Source organism: Camponotus vicinus, unplaced genomic scaffold (genome assembly GCF_025532165.1).
Source record: "Camponotus vicinus isolate PSW18456_S1 unplaced genomic scaffold, iyCamVici1.0 SCAF_7, whole genome shotgun sequence".
Classification (NCBI taxonomy): domain Eukaryota; kingdom Metazoa; phylum Arthropoda; class Insecta; order Hymenoptera; family Formicidae; genus Camponotus; species Camponotus vicinus.
In genome coordinates this window covers 4,278,580-4,298,580 of record NW_028141979.1, presented here as the reverse complement: position 1 = coordinate 4,298,580, position 20,001 = coordinate 4,278,580, and the positions used below count along the sequence as shown (strand labels likewise).

Genomic DNA, 20,001 nt, shown 5'->3' with positions numbered 1-20,001 from the left:
GAACTGAGGCACATGGGGGTCACATATAGCACAGAACGCGAAACATCAAAAAAGGGGGGGGGAAGAGAGAGAGAAGGGAAAGGAAGGAGAGGAACAACACGTCACAGAAGGAAAAATTTCAAATAATCACTGCGAACATTTTTTTATAATGGGCAAATACATCTTATCCAAGAATTCGGTATCGCTCTGAATGTTAAGGCCATGGTTCTGACCAGAGATATGTAACATCTCAGCAATTAGCCTCTTTTTATATCTAGGTTCCTCCTCCAAAATGGAAACATTCTCCCAATCAAACTCATCGTGCATCGTTGACTGTTTTTTCTTTTGGAAATGGTCATGGACCTGTATGTGGGTTTTCCTTCCGGTTTTTTTGGAGAGGATCATCTCGTTTTTAACGGTATACTGGTGGTATGCGGTACGAGCTTTCGGGTTTTCTGTGGCGATACGTTAATGCGATGCGTTCTTTCCTTTTTTGTGATTGACGGTTTAAATTTTCCGTTATTGTACATATATTTGCTTCCGATTTTTTGACTTTGCGTTGTTCCGAAACTTATTTACATTTCTCCTATGACCGTTAATTTTAATCTTATCTTAATGTTTATTATTCACTTTGTTAGTCGACATTGAAAAGGATCCGAATTGGATTGAAACGCGGCGTTTGTCATGTTCAAATTAAATAAACATTTTCATATGGTTATTTTATTGTAATAACCGTTTTATTATTTTTTGCATATTTCCACCATTGCGTTGGTCCTTGTAGCCTTTTAACTAATTTTTATTGACTTTAGTAAAAATGTTAACTTATTTTATCTTGTCTCGATTTTATTAATAATTTTTACTTCATCTTTATAGTAATTTAAGGTAATTGTGTTTAGGCGTAATATTTATTTATAAAAAATTTTCATTTAAGAATTTAACGCGGAAAGATATAGCACATTATACATCGCGATCGACAATAATTTGTTCAATTCAGAGATTGCAGATTCTCAATATAATATATGACGTATTTTGTTCATATTACATTATGCATTCTCTAATGTGCTTCTCACATATATATTTGTGGTGTCAGATATTGAAGATGATCGCCCATTATAGATGCGATCACTTAGTGGTTCATAGGTCTAAAACGTGTTAGATACAGGCAACAACTTTTCCTTAAAATTTCTAAAAATTCCTAAAATTTATAGTTATATCTACAAATAATTGATGTTAAAATTAAAATTTTCCGTGTAATAAACGAGAATCGGAGATCCTGAGGACATAACATGGAAATTTCGCATTGCTCATGCGAAAACCACGAATGCAAATGCGTTCCTGCTCGATGCGTCCATCGGGAATCTCGTATGCGCAGTATGACAGTTATAGATATCGGTCCCATTGCAAATATTGAAAAATGACAGTCATCTGCTCTTTTCGACATAATGGATATTCCTAAAATATATCTCTCATTCCTATATCTTCTTCCATCTGCACAATCTCTCTACCACCGATTGACGGTTTGTTAAAGACTCGCGCCTAAATATGCTAATTGAGTTAGCGAAATTTAATGTCTTAGTTAAATCAATATAATTTTGTGATTAATCGCCACATGATTTTCAGCATTAATTCGCAAATTTCCGCGATAAGATCGTTTTTTATGTAACACATTCGGAAGCCCATTGTCATGAAAATGAACATTTTTTTGGGATGTTTGACATCACAGCGCAATATTGCAGAAAGTGATCAAAGAGTTTATATTACATATCATTGTTAAGCACGCATGATATGAAGAATTTCTAATTTTAATTTATTATTTAAGTAAATCTGCACTTTTTAAGTATACAAAATAATTTTTAAAAAATTAATTACTTCAACGAATAAATTCAATCAACTAGAAACCCATAAAAATTTTATGAACTTTGCAATAAATTACTTTCGTTATATAGTATTACAGTTTTATACGGATTCATTAATTTTGTGATAAGTTTAATATCCAATATCAACAAAGTAATAATGTTCACGTCAAACTGAAACCTAATAAAATGTTCAATCGGATACTGCAAAGTAAGTCCATTGCGACGATGAACTTTTGCCACAAAACGCGGACCGCGCAACTGGCGCCACAATATCTGCAACGACCTCGCTATTGTTCCTCTTTTTCGGAATACAGTCGAGAAGTAACTAGGACGTTGTTGTAGAGCGGATTTAATTAAAGTACAGTAAGCATGTAGCTTAATGCGGTTTGTCTGAAAAAAATGAAAGCGTAATAGACGAGTTGTAATTATTTGTCACTCCTTACTAACTCAACGAGCGTTAAAACCGCGGACGTTATATTCGTGGTTAAATAGTATTAAATAATATCTCAAACTTCCCATAATTTAATTAAATCCCTGTACATATATGTTTCGTTTTAAAATTTCGCAAGAAATCAGCCATCCTGATTTGCAAAAATAAAAAAATTTTCACAAAAGTTGTAAGAATACGAAAAATACAGGTACAAAGGTATTAAATATCCTGTTGCAGACTTTTTTAACAATTTTCATTTCCTAGCAGTGCATCTGTGACCCGGTGCTACGCATAATATTCGGGTATGAATATTTATATTAAAGTAAGCCGTGGTAAAAAAAAAGAAAAATCTCTTATCACATGGAATACAAAATTCACCACATCGCGACGCATTTATTACACCATTACTGTGTATTACGAAAAAATCTTACATCAGAAAATTTAAGTAACTCCTTGATGCAATCAGCGTTTTAAAGTAATTAAAATAATGTACAAAGTAATTAAAATAATGTACAAAGCTATATAAATTGCAGAGAATAAAACTTTTGAAAAACTTTTCTTAATTTGCATAAAATAATCTCTTAGTTCTAATCTTATATGGCTCAAGTGTCCTTAACGTTTGTTGAGACAAAACAATTTTAATTGCCAAAAGAATGGATTTGTGAAATTTTTTAAACTATTTCAAAAATATAATATATAATGAATCCGGACATGTAATTATTATAAATTTCTCGTATTTCTGTATCTATTATATATATCTTATATATTATCGGTAAGTTTAAAAATATAATTTAGTATAGTTGAAGAAATAATATAACTATAATTAACGCAATGTGTTACATAATATGAGCATATATAACACACGCGAATACGTTTGCTCGTTTGAAATGTGCCTAAATGAGAGGTCAGTTTAAATTGCATCGATGTATCTAATCGGGAGCGTAATTTCTTTGATAGAATAAAGCGCTCTCGCGTCTATTTGACGGATCTCGATCGAAGCAAACCAGAATATATCCGTATCGATATGCGTTAATGACACGAGTGGGCCTCGCTGCGGCTACCGAACCTCATGCGTGCCAAACCACCGTGACCTATATGTATATATGTAGCAATTCGTGGGCGATGAACCGTGGGCGTGTGCCGACGCTATAGTCCATGAGCCCCTGGCATTCCTGGCATTCCTAAATCGGAGGTCAACCCGAATCAGATACGAGCTTGTTCAGGAATTGGAATAGCTCGCTTGTGCAATATGACGATCGAAGCCACTCATTGATCGGTGGCTTTCGAGATGATTACGCAAATACCAGACTGAAGAATTTCAGAATCGCATGTATGAGACGAAATGCAAGGTTCGCGAAATTTCATATCTTTAAAATACGAGACTATACGAGATTATACAATGTCTCACGAAAATCGATTTGGACTCCACAAGAATGTAATGGAGATATACTTGCAATTATTCATAATGCTTTCAATATTCATTTAAAATGCGCGACATGCTTGTTCGAAATAAGAGAGAAAATTCGTATAATTTTGAGATATTGATATTCTGTGATTTTATTGTAGTCTTTCTTACACATTACACTCTGTCGTTTATTTTACTTTGAAATATTTCGAGAGATATATTTTTTCAAGATGACGTTACTCTAATTTCTTCTTGTAAATCGTATAAATTATATATAGCTCAAGAAATATGTTCTATATTAGGACAAAATTTCTCTTATTCATACAAAGTGTCCTAAATTGTCATCGCCAATGTACCGCGTTAACCACGGAAAATCTCGTAATCCCTGGTAATATCTAGAATCTCTCATAATATGACTACCCTTGTCTCGCGCAGAGAAATCCTCCGACGATTTTTTTTCTCTTTCATCTTGCGTCTCGTAGTTGAATATTCCCCGGCTTTACGCGCGATGCAAATGATAAAGAATTTACATCTTCCTTAATTTGCACAATAATGGCGGCGTCACCTCTCAACTCTGTTCTACTCGCGACCGCGACTCTTCCGCGAGGAAACTTCCCCGTCTGATTTTGCGTTAAATTCCCTCGGAATATTCGTGTTTATCCCCGACGCTATATATAACCCGTAATTGTGGTACTCATAGTACATGTCTGTCGTAAACATATTTTACGTTAAACAGTAATGAGGGAAGATATACGATTATTATATCATAGCTTATTATAATGTGACAATTATGATAGAAATATATGTAGAATGATTAATTATAGTTATAAAACTAAATTGAAATTGCAAAATAAATTCCATTTTCAGATTTTTTAAGAATATTGAGAATATTTTGAGAATAATTTTAAAAAGTTTTAGTAATATCTCCTTTCTTCTTCAGACAACGTAATTTTATTATAATGTATTATTAAATTAAAACAAACGATATATTTACAGAATAAAAAGAAATATAAATTTTATATTTTAATTTACTTGTAAAAATAATAACTTTAGTCTTTTCAATCTTTTTTCAAACTAGATGTCCATGATATTCCATTTAAATAAGTCTCTTTAAATAAGCATATCGTGACATAACTGTCAATATTGCAAAAAGACGCGTAAAATTAAAAAGATCCCGATCTTCTCGACTTCAATATTCTTTGAAATAAGGTTGACAAGTTTTAATTAGATGCTAACTTGATCGTGATACACGAAAGATATTTTAAATTCATGAACCTCGCAAATTAGGCTTGAGATCGTGTCTTGCTAGAGTTAATGATAGTCCGCGATGTACTTGGCTCGTGTAACTTTCGCGAACGTTTCCTGCGTTGCATAACAGCAACTTAAATCGTGCCGCCGCATAAACGCGGAGCAGAAAGTTTCGGGAACTTTACGGAGAGATATTCATTTGCGCCCGAATCTTATTGCTGTTTCGTGACCGAAATACCGGGGATCATAAAATGAATTGAATAAATTAACGAAATTTTTTTTATCTTTTGTTCTACGATTATTAAATGTATCGTCGATTATAACAAGCATCTAGATCATGGATTATTTTCTCCCCCGATTACTTACAACATTTTTTAATTATTTCTCTAGAAAATACTTCAATTCTCGTTAATTCTTTACGATGAATAAAGGGAAAAGGAATTAATAAATCGGCGACCAATTACCAAGCTATATCCGTTAATCGTGAAAATCTAGGCGCCACGTACATTTAGCAGCAAAGCCGTTACGCAAATTTCGATGTTCCCTAACGGACTCCTTCATCATCCCCATGCGACGTGCCACGACAACATCGGTATTTACGTAATTATTGGGTCGGGACTTCGCTTTGTGGCGGTACGGCTCGTGAGATGCCTCTCGAGTGCATACGTCATCATTAAACTAACTACGGTATTCTGCTCTGTCAACGACACTTGTAGGTATCTTTAATTAAGCCACTCGTTTCAAAAGCGGCATAAGTTTAGATTTCCAAAATATTTTTAATTTTTTTTATTGTGATAATTGCAACGTAAGCTCGTTTCCAGCTTAATTAAAGAATTTGTTACTAAAATCGTTCGTTTTCGAATTTAACCGTAAATGAAAGAAACTTCACGTATCGTACATTGCAGAGTCAAGATAAGAAGTTCGAAATTACATTGCAAACTCTCGGAAAATTGGCACATTGATAATGTAGATACCAACTTCGATAAACTAAAGTTTCCACCTACGCTTTTAGTGTGCTTTTAAAAATTATTTTGCTATTTCTAGAGGAATTTACTTCAAAGTATTCGCGCAGTGTCTTCCTAATAAATAATATTATATTTTGTCATTGTATTATTTTATTATATAGTATATTATATATTTTGTCTTTCATTTTTTATCGCTTTGATAGACGCATAATCGCATTATCTCTCGTTTGCGAAATTTCAAACATTTACCTATTCGCTTGTTTGTTCAAAATGCTGCGTTACATTAAAAAATTATTTATTAATCGGTGTTACTGCGCGTTGGAACGGCAACTTCATTTGCTCGCTTTATGAATAATTTTTCTATCAGAAAGATTCACGGTTATCGTGCTTTACATTAAATAGATATCCATCAATTTTATCTATTACAATAACAATGGTTTGTTCAAAAATTTATTTATCGCAAAGAGATAAAATGAACTAATTGCTAAGTAAAAAAATAGAGAAAAAGTGCAGAAGTTATATTTATTTTTATTAATTTATATTAAAAATATACGCATATTCATATATATTTAATTTTATCATAAACTTCTTTTAAAAAATATAAATTTTTAGATTTATGTTTCCTATTCATAGCTTTGTATGTAACAAAGTAGCAAAGCATTCTCGAGAATGATTCTCGTTGTATCTAATCTTCGCTTCGAAACGTGCTGCCATGTAAATGAAAATTATTTCGCGCAAAATACGCGGCGACAGCTGTGTTAGACATCGCCTATAATGGATAAACGAGGCCACTAATCTACGAAAGTGGTCGGGAAGATACTGCTTCTCGATATGAATACCCAACAGCCGTTTACTCCAATTCCCAAAGCTATGATTCCACGGATGAATGTTACAAACCGATCCGGAGTGGTGATAGAAAGCCACTGATCGGCCTTATTACAATCGATATTGATAGATGGTACACGGAATCATGCATTACAGGCCATTACGCGTCAGGAAGCGCACGTTAGGTAGGAATAGCATTGCAAACTACATCAGACTAAGAGCGTAGCTCACATCTTAATATTTGTTAATTAAAATTTCTAAATTTTATTTCGAGAAGATCTTCGTTCACATAGCATAACTATCGTTTTTATCTGATCAATAATATTCGTATTACATAGATATGTGTATAAATTTTAAACGAGATGCAAAAAATGGCAAAATTTGGGAAGAAGCATTAGATATGAGAATGTAACGTTTAAAATATATGCGACATGGATTTAATGAAAAATTAGTGGCATTAGATATAAATTGTCTCTCTATCTCTCTCCTTCTCGAATCCGACGGAAGAATATAATTACATACGAGAACTCGTAATTGTAGGAAATGTAACATAATTAGAAACGAGTCAACGAGATTGACATGACCGTGCTGGGTTTAATCGAGCTGTCTAAGAGACGAAGACGATAGTCAGACGACATATGATGGAAATCATAATGAATCTCGTCGTTTCGCCTCCGTCGCTCAGGAATGTGAAATTACGGCAAGAACCTGTCTAGCACGCTCGCTAATACCTATCAGTGACTTCGATCTTCATTAATCTTCCACTCTTGATCGATCTTGGATATCTAAAGTTCTTCCGAGAGCAATTTCCTTGTTTGCTATTAACATTATTCATCTAGTCTGGACTCAATTGACACAATCTCTGCTAAAATTGTTAACTATGTTAACGATTTTAAGATCTCTCGCAGGAATAGGATTTAATTCTATGCTCTCTCGACACGTCTAAAGCGCGTTCTAATTATTCCGAGTATTGTGATCGACGCACACAATCAGTTGAGTAGTTTTTTCGTGTAACTTTCTTAAAGTGACGTTCTCCTTGTTTAACGCAGGGCATTCTTGCCTTTCCGTTTTCTCTTTCCTTTACGCGTCATCCGCTTCCCTTTTCGCTCATTGATCAAACACTATCTGGTTATCCCCACTTCTAGCACCAGAATTTCTTAGCGATAAGCATCCCCCTCCCGCACTCGTCAGCATGAACTGCGCCCTTCAACGCCACGATCTACCCTGATGCCGATGCACAAATGTCAATTGGGTTATCATGATAATAACGACATAAATGAGCCATATCGTATGTACAAATACTTGTAATTGTAATTAATTAAGAGATCTATCCTTACTGAGGAAAATAAAATATCTAAAAGACGTTTAAAAAATTAATATATATATTTAAAAGGATTAATTAATTAAATTGAAAGATTTAAAATAAGAGTTTATAATGTCACCGAATTTAATATTGAACCTCGCAATGTTCAAGCAAGAATTCAGAGATGCCGAGTGAATTCAATAAATCCCCTAAAAAATTGCTCTCCTCGTTCGGAGAAATTTCGACCCAATTTTATGCAGATAAACGTGCGTAAGTACATATGCCTTGAAACTGGCGGGCAACTCTTGCGTAATAGTGAGCTTACTCGCTCGTACCTTTCCCAGACGAGTACTAGCTTCGGAGTACTCGTATGTATGTACACACATACACATACAAATAGCTTACGTTCACCGTAAGCTTTCTGCGAAAACCAGGGGAGATTTGCTCATAAATATGTAAATTTTCCCAGGTTGTGCGCGCGAGGACGGCGGGGTAAAAATGTGGCCACGCCGAAAGCTGCCGATACGAATGGATATTCAATTACGATCGGCATATGGCGATTTTTGTGCTGGGAAGCGAATATAACTATGTCGAAAAGTTTGACATTATTTCATCTAAATTCACTAGGCTTTTTAATCCGCTTCTTGTTATTTAATTTATTAAAATCTTAATTTTAGATCCCGTATTAATAACATAGTTCAGTAGATTCAGTATTAATAACATAGTTATATATCATGTGAATAATCGAGTGATTTATCAAAATATTAAATTTGAATTAAACATGAAATTATACTTTCTAATCGATCAAAAAGATTCATCAGGATATAATTGCGTTAAGATTGATTTCAATAATTTAATATACATTAATATATTGCTTAAAATAATTTATAATAATTGCAACAATAACACTTTTAATTACTCATTATTGATTATCGAATATAATTTGTAAAATTAATCTAAATTATGTTTAGTGATCATTCCAATCGTGATTAAATTATTTATTAACCGCAAACTATAATAATCATAAAAATAATTAATCACTATCTCTGACAATGCAAAGAATAATTTGACACTGACAACTGTGCAAAGTGGCAGAAGTCTTCTCATGAGAATGTTTTTTGGATTCTCGTGCAATTGCATCATTCATAAGCAACGACTCGCGAATGCAGACGCATCGTATATGACAAGTGTAAAATAAGGATCATTTCATTATACGTCAGGCGCACCGGCTTTTACATCGTACTTTGTGATGATTCCGTAATAATATTGCACTCTTCTTAAGCTGCTCTTGATGCGTCGAATACAAAATGCAGTGTCTGCATCCGTGTCTGATCTCTTTCATATACATTTCAAATCAGTAGATAGATATAATATTTCTCAAAGAGAGAATACATTTTTCAGCCGTGAGAAATGATAAAGAAGAAACTTTGGCAAACTAAATGGAGAACGATAAAATGTATTCATAAATTTTTTCAAAATTTTAGATATCGTTGTATTTGAAAATGTAGTCATTTTAAATCGCAACTTTAAAATTTCGGTTTTATTTCAAGATCCACCTATAACATATGATCTATTCATAACGTTTTCATAAGTAAAATATACGCATCAGAGGTTCCATAAAAAAGCGAATTTATGCCGAATATATTTTATGCATTTCGAGAGGTTCGCGGGATTCCTCTGCACATGCTTTCCCGATAAAATGATTCAGAATCACGCGTTTAAAATTTGCAGTATAAAATTTGACATACTCTACTCGCCGCGCGAGTATCGCGTTCATTAGAAACTGGAAGCAGTTTCAGAATCGCGGAAAAGCCCCGACAGGTCTAAGAGCGTCAAGCGTTCCTTTTCACACGAGCGGATTTTCTGCGCTATTTCCACCAGAAACTTTTAAATAAACGGGCTTCCCTCCTTGACCCAAAAGTTCCTTTTAAACGTGCCCAGTTTCTAATGAAATAATCCTTTTTAGCTGACCTCACTATGCAGTTATGTTAACTTGAATTTAAATAATGTCTTTCCCAGAGAAAGAGAATCCCTGAAAATCTTATAAGTGCTAAGCAATGTAAGTATCCGTGACAAAAAAAATAATGTTAAAAGTCTCTCGAGAATATAAATGAAGTAATACTATTATACTTCGCTTTACATATAATTCTTTTAACAAAAATTATTTTATAGATAATGCAACATTCTTTTCGCAGTAATGCAAAATATTTTATCGTTGCGTGGAAATGACGTGGAAAATCTCGCTATTCATTTCCAACAGCTGGTGCTCAGCTGAAAAGAAATTGGTTTGTGGAAACATATCCGTCGGAAATAAGTATAGTTTTTTGTCAACGTTTCAGCAATCGTTAAAATATTTCTTAATTATTGTGGTTTAAAGCATTTAAAAGATTACATGCTCCCAATGCATTTGAAGCATATATTAAATTCATGTCAGTCAGAATGTCATTGCAGAAGTTGATATGCATACACATTCGACATGCATTATATGTGTATAAAACTGATTTTTTCGATAAGCTTAAACATATTTAAAAATAATATTATATTTTTCAAGGGTAAAAAAAATTGAGATAAATCTCCCAAAATAGACATTAGAAAGCTATTCATAGCACTAAGTATATAACAAGAAAAATATTTATAAAAAAATTTAGTTAATGATAGTTTATTTAATTGGAATATAAATTTAAACGTAATATTTTTTAAAATTAGATTACAAGACATCTCTGAATAAGAAATTTTTCTGAACTACTTAGGATCCGTATTTGTCTAAAATATTCCGTTATAAGCAAAAAATTATGCTTCACGTAAATTTGTGTTGTCACGTCAAAACGTTTCATGCGTTTCGTGAATATTCAACAATCTTAAATATTCAACGCCGGAAAACAGAACATTATTCATCTACACGGTGCCAGCCGTCCCGAGCATACATCTATTTTTGCCACTTTAATCCCACTCCAATCGGTCATTTTGATTTACGACATCAGAAATGAAGAAATTATTCTCGAGAGCATGAGCATTGCTACCTTTGTTCTTCGTCATGTTGTCAACTTCATAACATTTTCCACTTATATAACTTACAGTCACCGATTTATTCCGAGTATCCTACTATGCGCAATATTGTAATGCGATATTTCGCTATAGTAAAGTGGAAATCTACTAAACTCCAATTTCCTTGATGTTTTAATCTAGCAAAATAGAAAAAAATATAATTTCCAATTCTTTGCATATATATGAATATATATGCAAATTTTTTACAATAAAATATTCTCTGCCTCGTTTTTAATCAACTAAATTTACATTTAAAGCCTTAATCTGCAAAAATATTGCTTGAAACGTATTGTTTTTAATTGCAAAATTCTTTATTTAAAATTTAAATTTATACAATTTTTATAGTATATTTTTACATTAATATATCTAACAAACAATCTTCCTATTTACTGACTGAAAGTTGATATTATACACCTTGTGTTCTGTCTCTCTTATTTTCTTCTACATCGTCTTATAGGAAGTTCGTGCAGGTGTAAATCTTATCTATCACCGAGTTTAAATCATGTTAAATCGACGTTACACTTTCGAAAAGCGATACAAATTAGATCTGCCCTAACAACGCTTGCCACTCACTATCTTACTTTTCCTATCGCGCTTCTCGTAACTGCATCACGTTCAGTAACATTATAGTCGCTGCGAAAAGTGACTGTAAAAGTATAAGGCGGTGCACATTTTCACTTGAGTGGATTCTCAAAACAACGGAAGAGAATCAAATCAGTTTTATTCAAGTAAAATTTTATTATACGATTTATCAGTAATATCAAATGTAAGCTATACAGACAGGAGATTTATATTTGATATATTGTATAAATTATAGTATATAATTTAATTTATTATTTATCATTAATTAATATTATTTGATTAATTTTATTTAATAAGATCGACCAGTATCAATCAAATGATTTTGGCATATTTAGATATGATTTTCTATGAGCTTAGTGTATGTATATATTATCATATAGTGCAATAAATGTTAGAAGATTATATCTGATCATGTCAAAATAGTACATTTTATTAATCTCGATATTATAGATCTAAATAAATTATGAATATTAATCGAACACTATTAATTGATAATAAACATAATTATTATCTATAACGTGCGCCTTTGTTTTTCCTCTCTCATTAGATATGTTCCCTTTGGAAAATAGCGATCGGGTATGTATCCCGTGTAATAATTATCACCTCCATTATCATTACTAAAGCAAGCAGAGTCCATCCTTTCCCGGAACCACTAGCGCAATGCGACATGAGGTGTAACGCGGGAATTAATTAGGAACGTTTGCTGCGCGAATATACTCTTGCGTCTACGCGCGAAACTCGACAGGAATTTTCCATTTACGTGCCTCATGGACACCACACATTCATGGGATACTAATACGCACCTGTGTACCTAGAAGCCGTCGCGTATGCTCAAATCAATTAACATATTGCGCGTTCGCACTAATGGTCGAAGGGACAGGTAGATAGGTATATGTTCGCGCGTCTGTGCCTCGACGCAATCAGAGTTTAATTACATGTATAGTAATTTGCTAATTACCGTTTATTCTACACTCGCAATTCGTTGCGAATCGATAGTCGGGAGAGTTATTGTCTTTCTATATTTGGACATGTCTCTCTCTTTACATTCATGACCGATTAGAGCAATGACCTAACTGCAATAATAATAATAAAACAATCGCTGCTAGTATTATTGCCATTATTAATTAATTATTTACGGTAATGTTATAAGCCGAATAACAAAGATATTATTAGTATTATCAGTGATTAGTACCGCATAATAATAATGATTTCAATATGTATGATTTAGAGACATTACATGTACATTGTTTTATATTAATTTTGTTATTGATGCTATTATTCAATTATTGGTGTATCATGTTAGATAACATGAGAGATTATTACTATTATTATTATTGCTGCCGTTTTAGACAGTCGATATCGCCCCGCGTCAAAATTGATTATTCGCATCAACGAATGCAGTCGTTTTCGCATCGGCGCGGAAATTCAATCGTATAAACCGACATGTGAGTTTTCCACTTCCCGCAGCCACAATCGATGTGACAGTAATTTCAAACGAATAACGCGAGCACATATATCGAATGAGCCCGAATTAATTAACGACTCCTATAATGCACGTTGCCGCCGAGTTCCACAATTTCGCGAAAATTCAATGTATGTACATATTTGTCGAAGTCAAATATTGTTTTCCTTCCTAACAAGATAACATTCTTTGGGTGAGGCATCATTTCTAAAATGAAATAAAACGGAATACATTTGAGGCATCATTTCTAAAATGAAATAAAAGGAATAAAACGTGATACACTTTTTTAAAGAATTGCTGAGAATAATTTTAACCATTTACAAGAAAAGCGCTTCATCACATTTTCTAATTCCGTTTTTTTCATCTTGCGCGCATTTATTAATTCTTTCAATATTGTCTCTGTACGATATGATTATAATTATACAAATAGTGGCTTAAATACGCTCTTTTTCAAGTGAAGTAACGTTAACGATGGCGTTTCTTGACAGCGCCGTGGTAGTACATCAATCCTTCGTTACATTTACATTTGCGATCCAGCGAAACGTACAGACCAAAGCTATATCGGTATTATTACATTTGCATGTGAATGCAATTCGCCTTCCTATCGCGAGAGAATAATTCACCCTACAGAGTGAATATCCATTCAATACCGGCACTAGGTGCGATTATCTTGTCGGACATCTTTTCATCGATGTCGTAGCAGAAGCATCAACATAATGAGTGTACATATTTATTATTTTGACACGTGATAATATTCACGAACCGTAGAGGAATTTTCATCGCGCGTTAAGATCGAAATCAGAAATATAAAGATGACGAGAAAATAATATTACAAAAATGCATCGCTGATAAAAGCTTATAAAAAGCTATAAAAAGCTTTGTGCCGCCGATGTGAAAACGACTGCATAATTAATATCGTAAAACTGAGTATTAATGTAATTATTTTCAAAAGTAATATATTATTAAATTAATTGTGTTGTCAGAATTGTAATAGTTAATTGCAATAATTGATATTAAGATAATATCTCTTTCTCTCTCAATAATATAATTATACAATTAATAATCCAAAGCTAAACGACGATTATATCAATATAACGTAAGTAGTGAAGGTAAATCTAGCTCCGACACACATCATTTGCATTCAGTTGAAATTAGATTTCCGCGTGCATGCAAACATGAGCGGTCGCGTGTATAGATTCCACGTGCGGAATAGTTTGAATTGTGAATGTCGGAGATTCACGAAATAGTGGAAAGTCCAAAATCGCATACCAGTAGTCCATAACTGGGATTACCACTGCAAGTTCCATCTATACGCTCGACCAGCTAGTTGGTCCAATTAGTCGCGGGCCGACGTTGAATCCGGAAATTACAATGCGCTGTCGGTGACAGGCACAAAAAGGAGACATGAGGGATGTTGTATGCTTTCTATAGAATGCGTCCCATTACCAAACGCTTGCCAAATAGCGTCGTGGGAACCATTATTGAGAGTTAGATACGTGATTCGATGGGAAGATCGAAGTAAATAAAAGATCAAAGCAAGATGTAATGTGTGGGATAAATCGCAAAAATATTGCGACAAATATACATTATTAATTTGAGAATAATTAGAATAAACTATAGAAATAGATAATATAATTATTGATAAATAATCAACTCACGTAACTGCATAACTAATAAATCATTTTCATTTTTAACGAGAAATCGATTTTTGTTACAGAATTTGAAGAACCAGATCATGACGACAAATCTGTGGGTGGAACAGGTAAGCGATAAGTGATTTATTTTGAAATGCTCAATTTGTGGATGTTTTATCTCTTTCAAACATCTTCCTTACAATCTTTCATCATAATTTATCACAAGAAAATGCTCAAACTTTTAACATTATCCAACAACTTTAACCAAGTTAAATATAATTCAAGTAATATATCATAAAATACATATATCGTAAGGGGTCGTTTCTTTCTACTGACTCGCGACACGCGAAAAATTTAATAGAAAAAAGAAGGTATTAGAAACAACTTATATTACTACTCGTAATTGAACCATTATGTTAGAAAGAGAAAATTAACGACGCAATCGAATTTAAGAAACAACGAGTGTTTTATTACTTTGCATTATTCGACCGCAATAACTGCAAATTATTTATGTTACGTCTTGTCTATCAATGTGATGAACATTTGTGTGATATTAATAATTTTTCCTATGCACAGAATAAGACATAATAACAAAAATCATCAACGAGATAGTATAATCGAGTGATTTAACTGAACTAGAATTAAAGCGTTGATTAACGATTGTGATGTATTTTTTCAACAAAACAACGCGTGAAACTGTCGTAACATCGTTAAAGTATCTCGATAATATTGATATGATAATGCGACTTCTAAATAAACATTTGTTGCTTTTGCAAGACGAGCATTTATTTTAATATACAGAATATTACTAAAATGCGCAAGTAAACCAGGACAGCACATTTTCAAAAGCAACTCTAAGAAGAAAAGTTTATGTAAATTCATGAGAGCTAAGTAAATTTAGTTATAATTAAAAGATTACATTCAGGATAAAGTACATATTTTAGTTTTCTGTCTAACATTTAGATACGAAACTCTTCCTTATTTTTGCTGTTTTAAAGTTACTTTTGAAACCTAATCAAACATTCCAATAAATAACTTATCTTTAAAAAGATATGTCAACACTCTGACGATGCCTCTCTTTTGAATTATTACAAAATTCACAGAGGACTCTTTGGAAGAGGCTTTGACGCTTTCCGATAAAATCGCGAAATAGATCATATGTCGAACGCTATTCGTCGATTCATACCACGATTCATATCCGTGCCATACGGTTCGCGGACTGTCGTCTGGTCGAGTTGCAGCCCGTTGCGCGAGTTGCATTTCTGTCTGCACTTGTACGTGTATGTGTACATGGCGAAGCATTCCCGACGCGTCTCGCGGAGCGACGCGCCATCCCTCAATGTCGAAACCACCCTCTACTCTCGGGGACGACCGGCCGCCAGCAACCCCCGGCTGTTGTTAGTGTCGGCGCGTACTCTTGTCTCGTTCAGGACCGTCTCCACACGAGCCCCTCGCGTTACATTGCGCTTCTCGTTTCAATGTTTTAGATAGCGAATCTTTGTCATATAATGAGAAATATTGTTTTATGTATACTGTTTTATGTATAATGTAATAGGAATTAGCAAGTGTTGTTTAGACAGAAATTTAAGTGATATTTTAGATCAGATATAATTCTTGCAAGCAAGAAATTTCTTTGAAATTCTACCACACGAAAATATACCATAAAAATTATTTAAAGTATTCTTGATAAAATTTTATTATATTATTGTAAATTGTTTCACTTGAATATATATAACAAATAAGTTTTTTTTTAATTTTTAATTAGTAAATAAAGAGTGTACTTACTTAAAAAAATATATGTATGTATGTACATTTTGTCATATTATTTTATAAAAATATATTTATAAAGTGAAACAATCTTTTAATATCGATAAAAAATTCAAAGTCACTAATTTTATTAGTTAGAGTCGTCCCTGGTACTTTGATACAGACACATATCTAACATGTAGCTAACCGATTTGCTCTTGCTGCAATGTGCTACATATGCGACACGCAGCGATAACGAAATCCAGGTTTTGCGATGTGCGCTTTCGTGTAACATACACAAAAAGTAACTTTTTTTTTAAACGTCGGAACTTTCATCGTAAATTTCCCTTTAACGCCTCGTAATCCAATGCTATCTCTTTTCTGGATTTTAAACATTATTTACAAAAAATAAATCTTTTTTTTTAATATATAAATAAAGAGAAAGAGCGACAGAGAGAGAGAGAGAGAGAGAGGGAGAGGGAGTGAGAGAGAGAGAAAGAGAACAAAGATGGAAAGCTTTTGCACGTGCGAATTTTACACGATAAATACACGATAATAATACACATGATCGAAAATTACGAATAATTTATCGATTCGGTTATTGGTTATCGGTTAAATCAATTGGTGTATGAATAAGTGCATAATTATGTCAGAAAAACTGTCTACTATTATATACGGAATATATATGTGAAATAAATAAAGCCAATAAATAACCCGAGTAAAATTTATTCAAAAATATCACTATATTCATTTACAGATTTTCATTCGATTAATGTCATTTCCGTTCGAAAAATAAACAGGCATAAATAGTAATACAAGTGAAGCGAAAACGTTTTTATATCCAGACGCAATTTACACGATCGTGCAGATCTTCCGACTATAACTTAAATTGTAATCTTTAAATGCACGCGAAAATATACAACATCGCATTTTTTTTAGTTTTTTTTACGGTCGTTTGTTTGCAGAAGCTCGTAATAAAAAGTTTCTTTTCATCTTCATTACTTTCCCTATACCTACAGTTGACTTTCATATTCGCTTCATCGTCTACACGCGAAGATAATATTTCGTATGCGATAAATTCGCTAATGTAGAGAATGTCGCGAACTTGGACATAGAAAATTTTTATGTAATAACATTTTCATCACACACACACATATGAGAAAAATATGAGAATGTATATAAATGTGATATTTATAAAAAATATAATAATTTTCATTTATATCGTTAATAATTTACATTTTTTTCCGCGATATATTTTTGTATACTGTTTCAGAAAAGTAACAATAGCAAGGCGTGTGGCAATATTGACTGTGCCTCGAGATATCGTGAGATCTTGGCATGTAACATTCCCCCGATATGAAACGCAATTCTCTTACATAGGAGCGCATATGGCGCGATACTTGCGCGATTTACTCTCCGACGAAATAGCGAAGTATCTGCGAAAGCTTATCCCGTATGTGCCGAATTGCACGAATTTAATTATGCCGCAAAATCGACCCCGTATATATCGACGAATCCGCAAGCGAAATTACTTCTCCTTGCCCGAGCACGAAAACGAATTAAACTATGCGGCAAAGTACGTCGCTAGTTAGTCTGAAAACTTGATTAATTGTGCAGGCAATGGAATTGCTGAAAAAAAGGAAATATATTGCGATATGGATAATACATAAATACTACACAGTTGCTTTCGACGAAACAACAAAATACGAGAACTAAATAATTATTTCTCGATGGAAGAATTATTTGCAAGTATAGTGCAAGTTTTGCGCGAGCGTCGATCTTGACGTAGGAAAAAATTGAGAGGCGCTATTTTAAAATATAACATTTTCATGTTTCTTTTTCGGCATTTTCACGAATATTCGAGCAATGTGAAATATGATTTTAATGATTTGTTTAAACTCTGATAAAATTGAAGAAAAATCTTCATCTTACTCACGTTTTACCTCACATAAGGATATAGTTTAAGAAATAATAAACCAAAAAAAGAAATTATTTCTAAATACACATTGCCGCGCTTCTGTGTGTATGAGAGAGAAAAAGATAGACATCATTAATTTCTAAACAGTTCTGCTCTTCCCTTCAGTTTACGTTTCAATAATAATTGTATACTTGACTTCATATTATTACTTTATCTATTTTTTCCTATATTTCCTATATTTTCCTATATTTCATGAATTTAAGTTTTATGAAAAAAAATTATATGTATATTTGGGCATCTCTCTTTTTCTGTATTTGCCATCCATAGATAAATGAGGACCACGATTTACAGAGTGTTCTTCTGAACGAATCGGACGAACGGTAGTCAATACGTCAAGAGTAAATTGATAGCAATGCCACCAATTCTATCGATGACCCTGTTATCTGCAAACACCTTGTTCACACTTTTGCCCCCCGCTTTTTTTACTTTGACACTTGTGTGTCACTTACAACTTTATCAGACATCACTCTTGTGATCTGCCCTTATCTACTCTTCGACTCTCCCTCGATTTTCCATTTTTCTTTTTCTTAGTCTAAAGTCTTATACAATCGTTTTTTTCTGTTGGCTTTACATTTTTCTACTTTTTCATTTCTTATTTTTTTTTCTTCTGGTTTGCAACGTTGGTTGCAAATTTCAAATTTAGTTTAAATTTATCTCTCTTTTTCTTTGCCTTTTAATCTTATTTTTAATCATCTTACTTTTAACCTTTTGTTCTTGTTAATATTTCCTAATTTACTGTTCGTCATTTATCTTTCTTTGTCTTTTGTTATTTTAAATCTATCCTAAGTTTGCTTTTCTCTTTACGCTATTTTCTAGTGCTTTTTTATTGTTTCATTTCTAGTAGTTTTTGTCCATTATATCTTCTTTTACTGCCACCTCAATTTTCTTTCTTCCTTTCTTCATTCACCACTCGTAGCGTCATCAGATCTTTTTTTTCTCTCTCCGTGTCTCTTTTTCCGCTCCATTATTTTCTCGCTTCCATCCGCACTGACTTTCCTCTTCCCGTTTTTTGCATTTCGAGCTCGCTTGCCCTCGTCAGTCTGGCTTTCGATTTGTCGGTCTCAAATAACAAAGTTAACATGCCGATAATCCACGTTACGCCCCAGGTGACTGATAATCCTTTTATTCTTTTGTTCTCTAATCCCATGTCGTTATCTAAATAAATCGGGTTTCCGCGCGAGAACAACGAAGGCTTGCTTTTTATCTCTGTTACGATAGGAAGATTCGCATTTATCGGAAATATACGTTTACAAGGCGCGCGATATACATATACCGATTGATTACAATAAATCAAATTTTTCAAGTATCCTATAAGACACAATATTCCTAGAATATTGTATAAATATTATTAACAGTTAATAATATTTATATAATATTCTAGGAATATTGTGTGCTTATAGGGTAGTTACAAGATGTCGACGTCAAGTAAATTTTCCCGATGTGACGATGCGGGATAAATATCGTCTTGCAAGCTTTTTCTCAATGCGCAACATGATTCTGCTATTTTTTTATTGTAATTCCCTTGTTTGCCATTGTACGATCA

General features: G+C 33.2%; 1 protein-coding gene across 2 annotated transcripts in view; it reads left to right on the top strand.

The window, feature by feature from the left end:
• Positions 1-20,001, top strand: part of Nachralpha4 (nicotinic acetylcholine receptor alpha4) — a 222,758-nt gene that overhangs the window by 90,931 nt on the left and 111,826 nt on the right. For both annotated transcript variants that reach the window (XM_083105500.1, XM_083105499.1), the window contains exon 3: positions 14,818-14,862. In XM_083105500.1, coding sequence (XP_082961626.1) covers positions 14,818-14,862 — 45 coding nt within the window. The remainder of the gene's footprint in view (positions 1-14,817; positions 14,863-20,001) is intronic.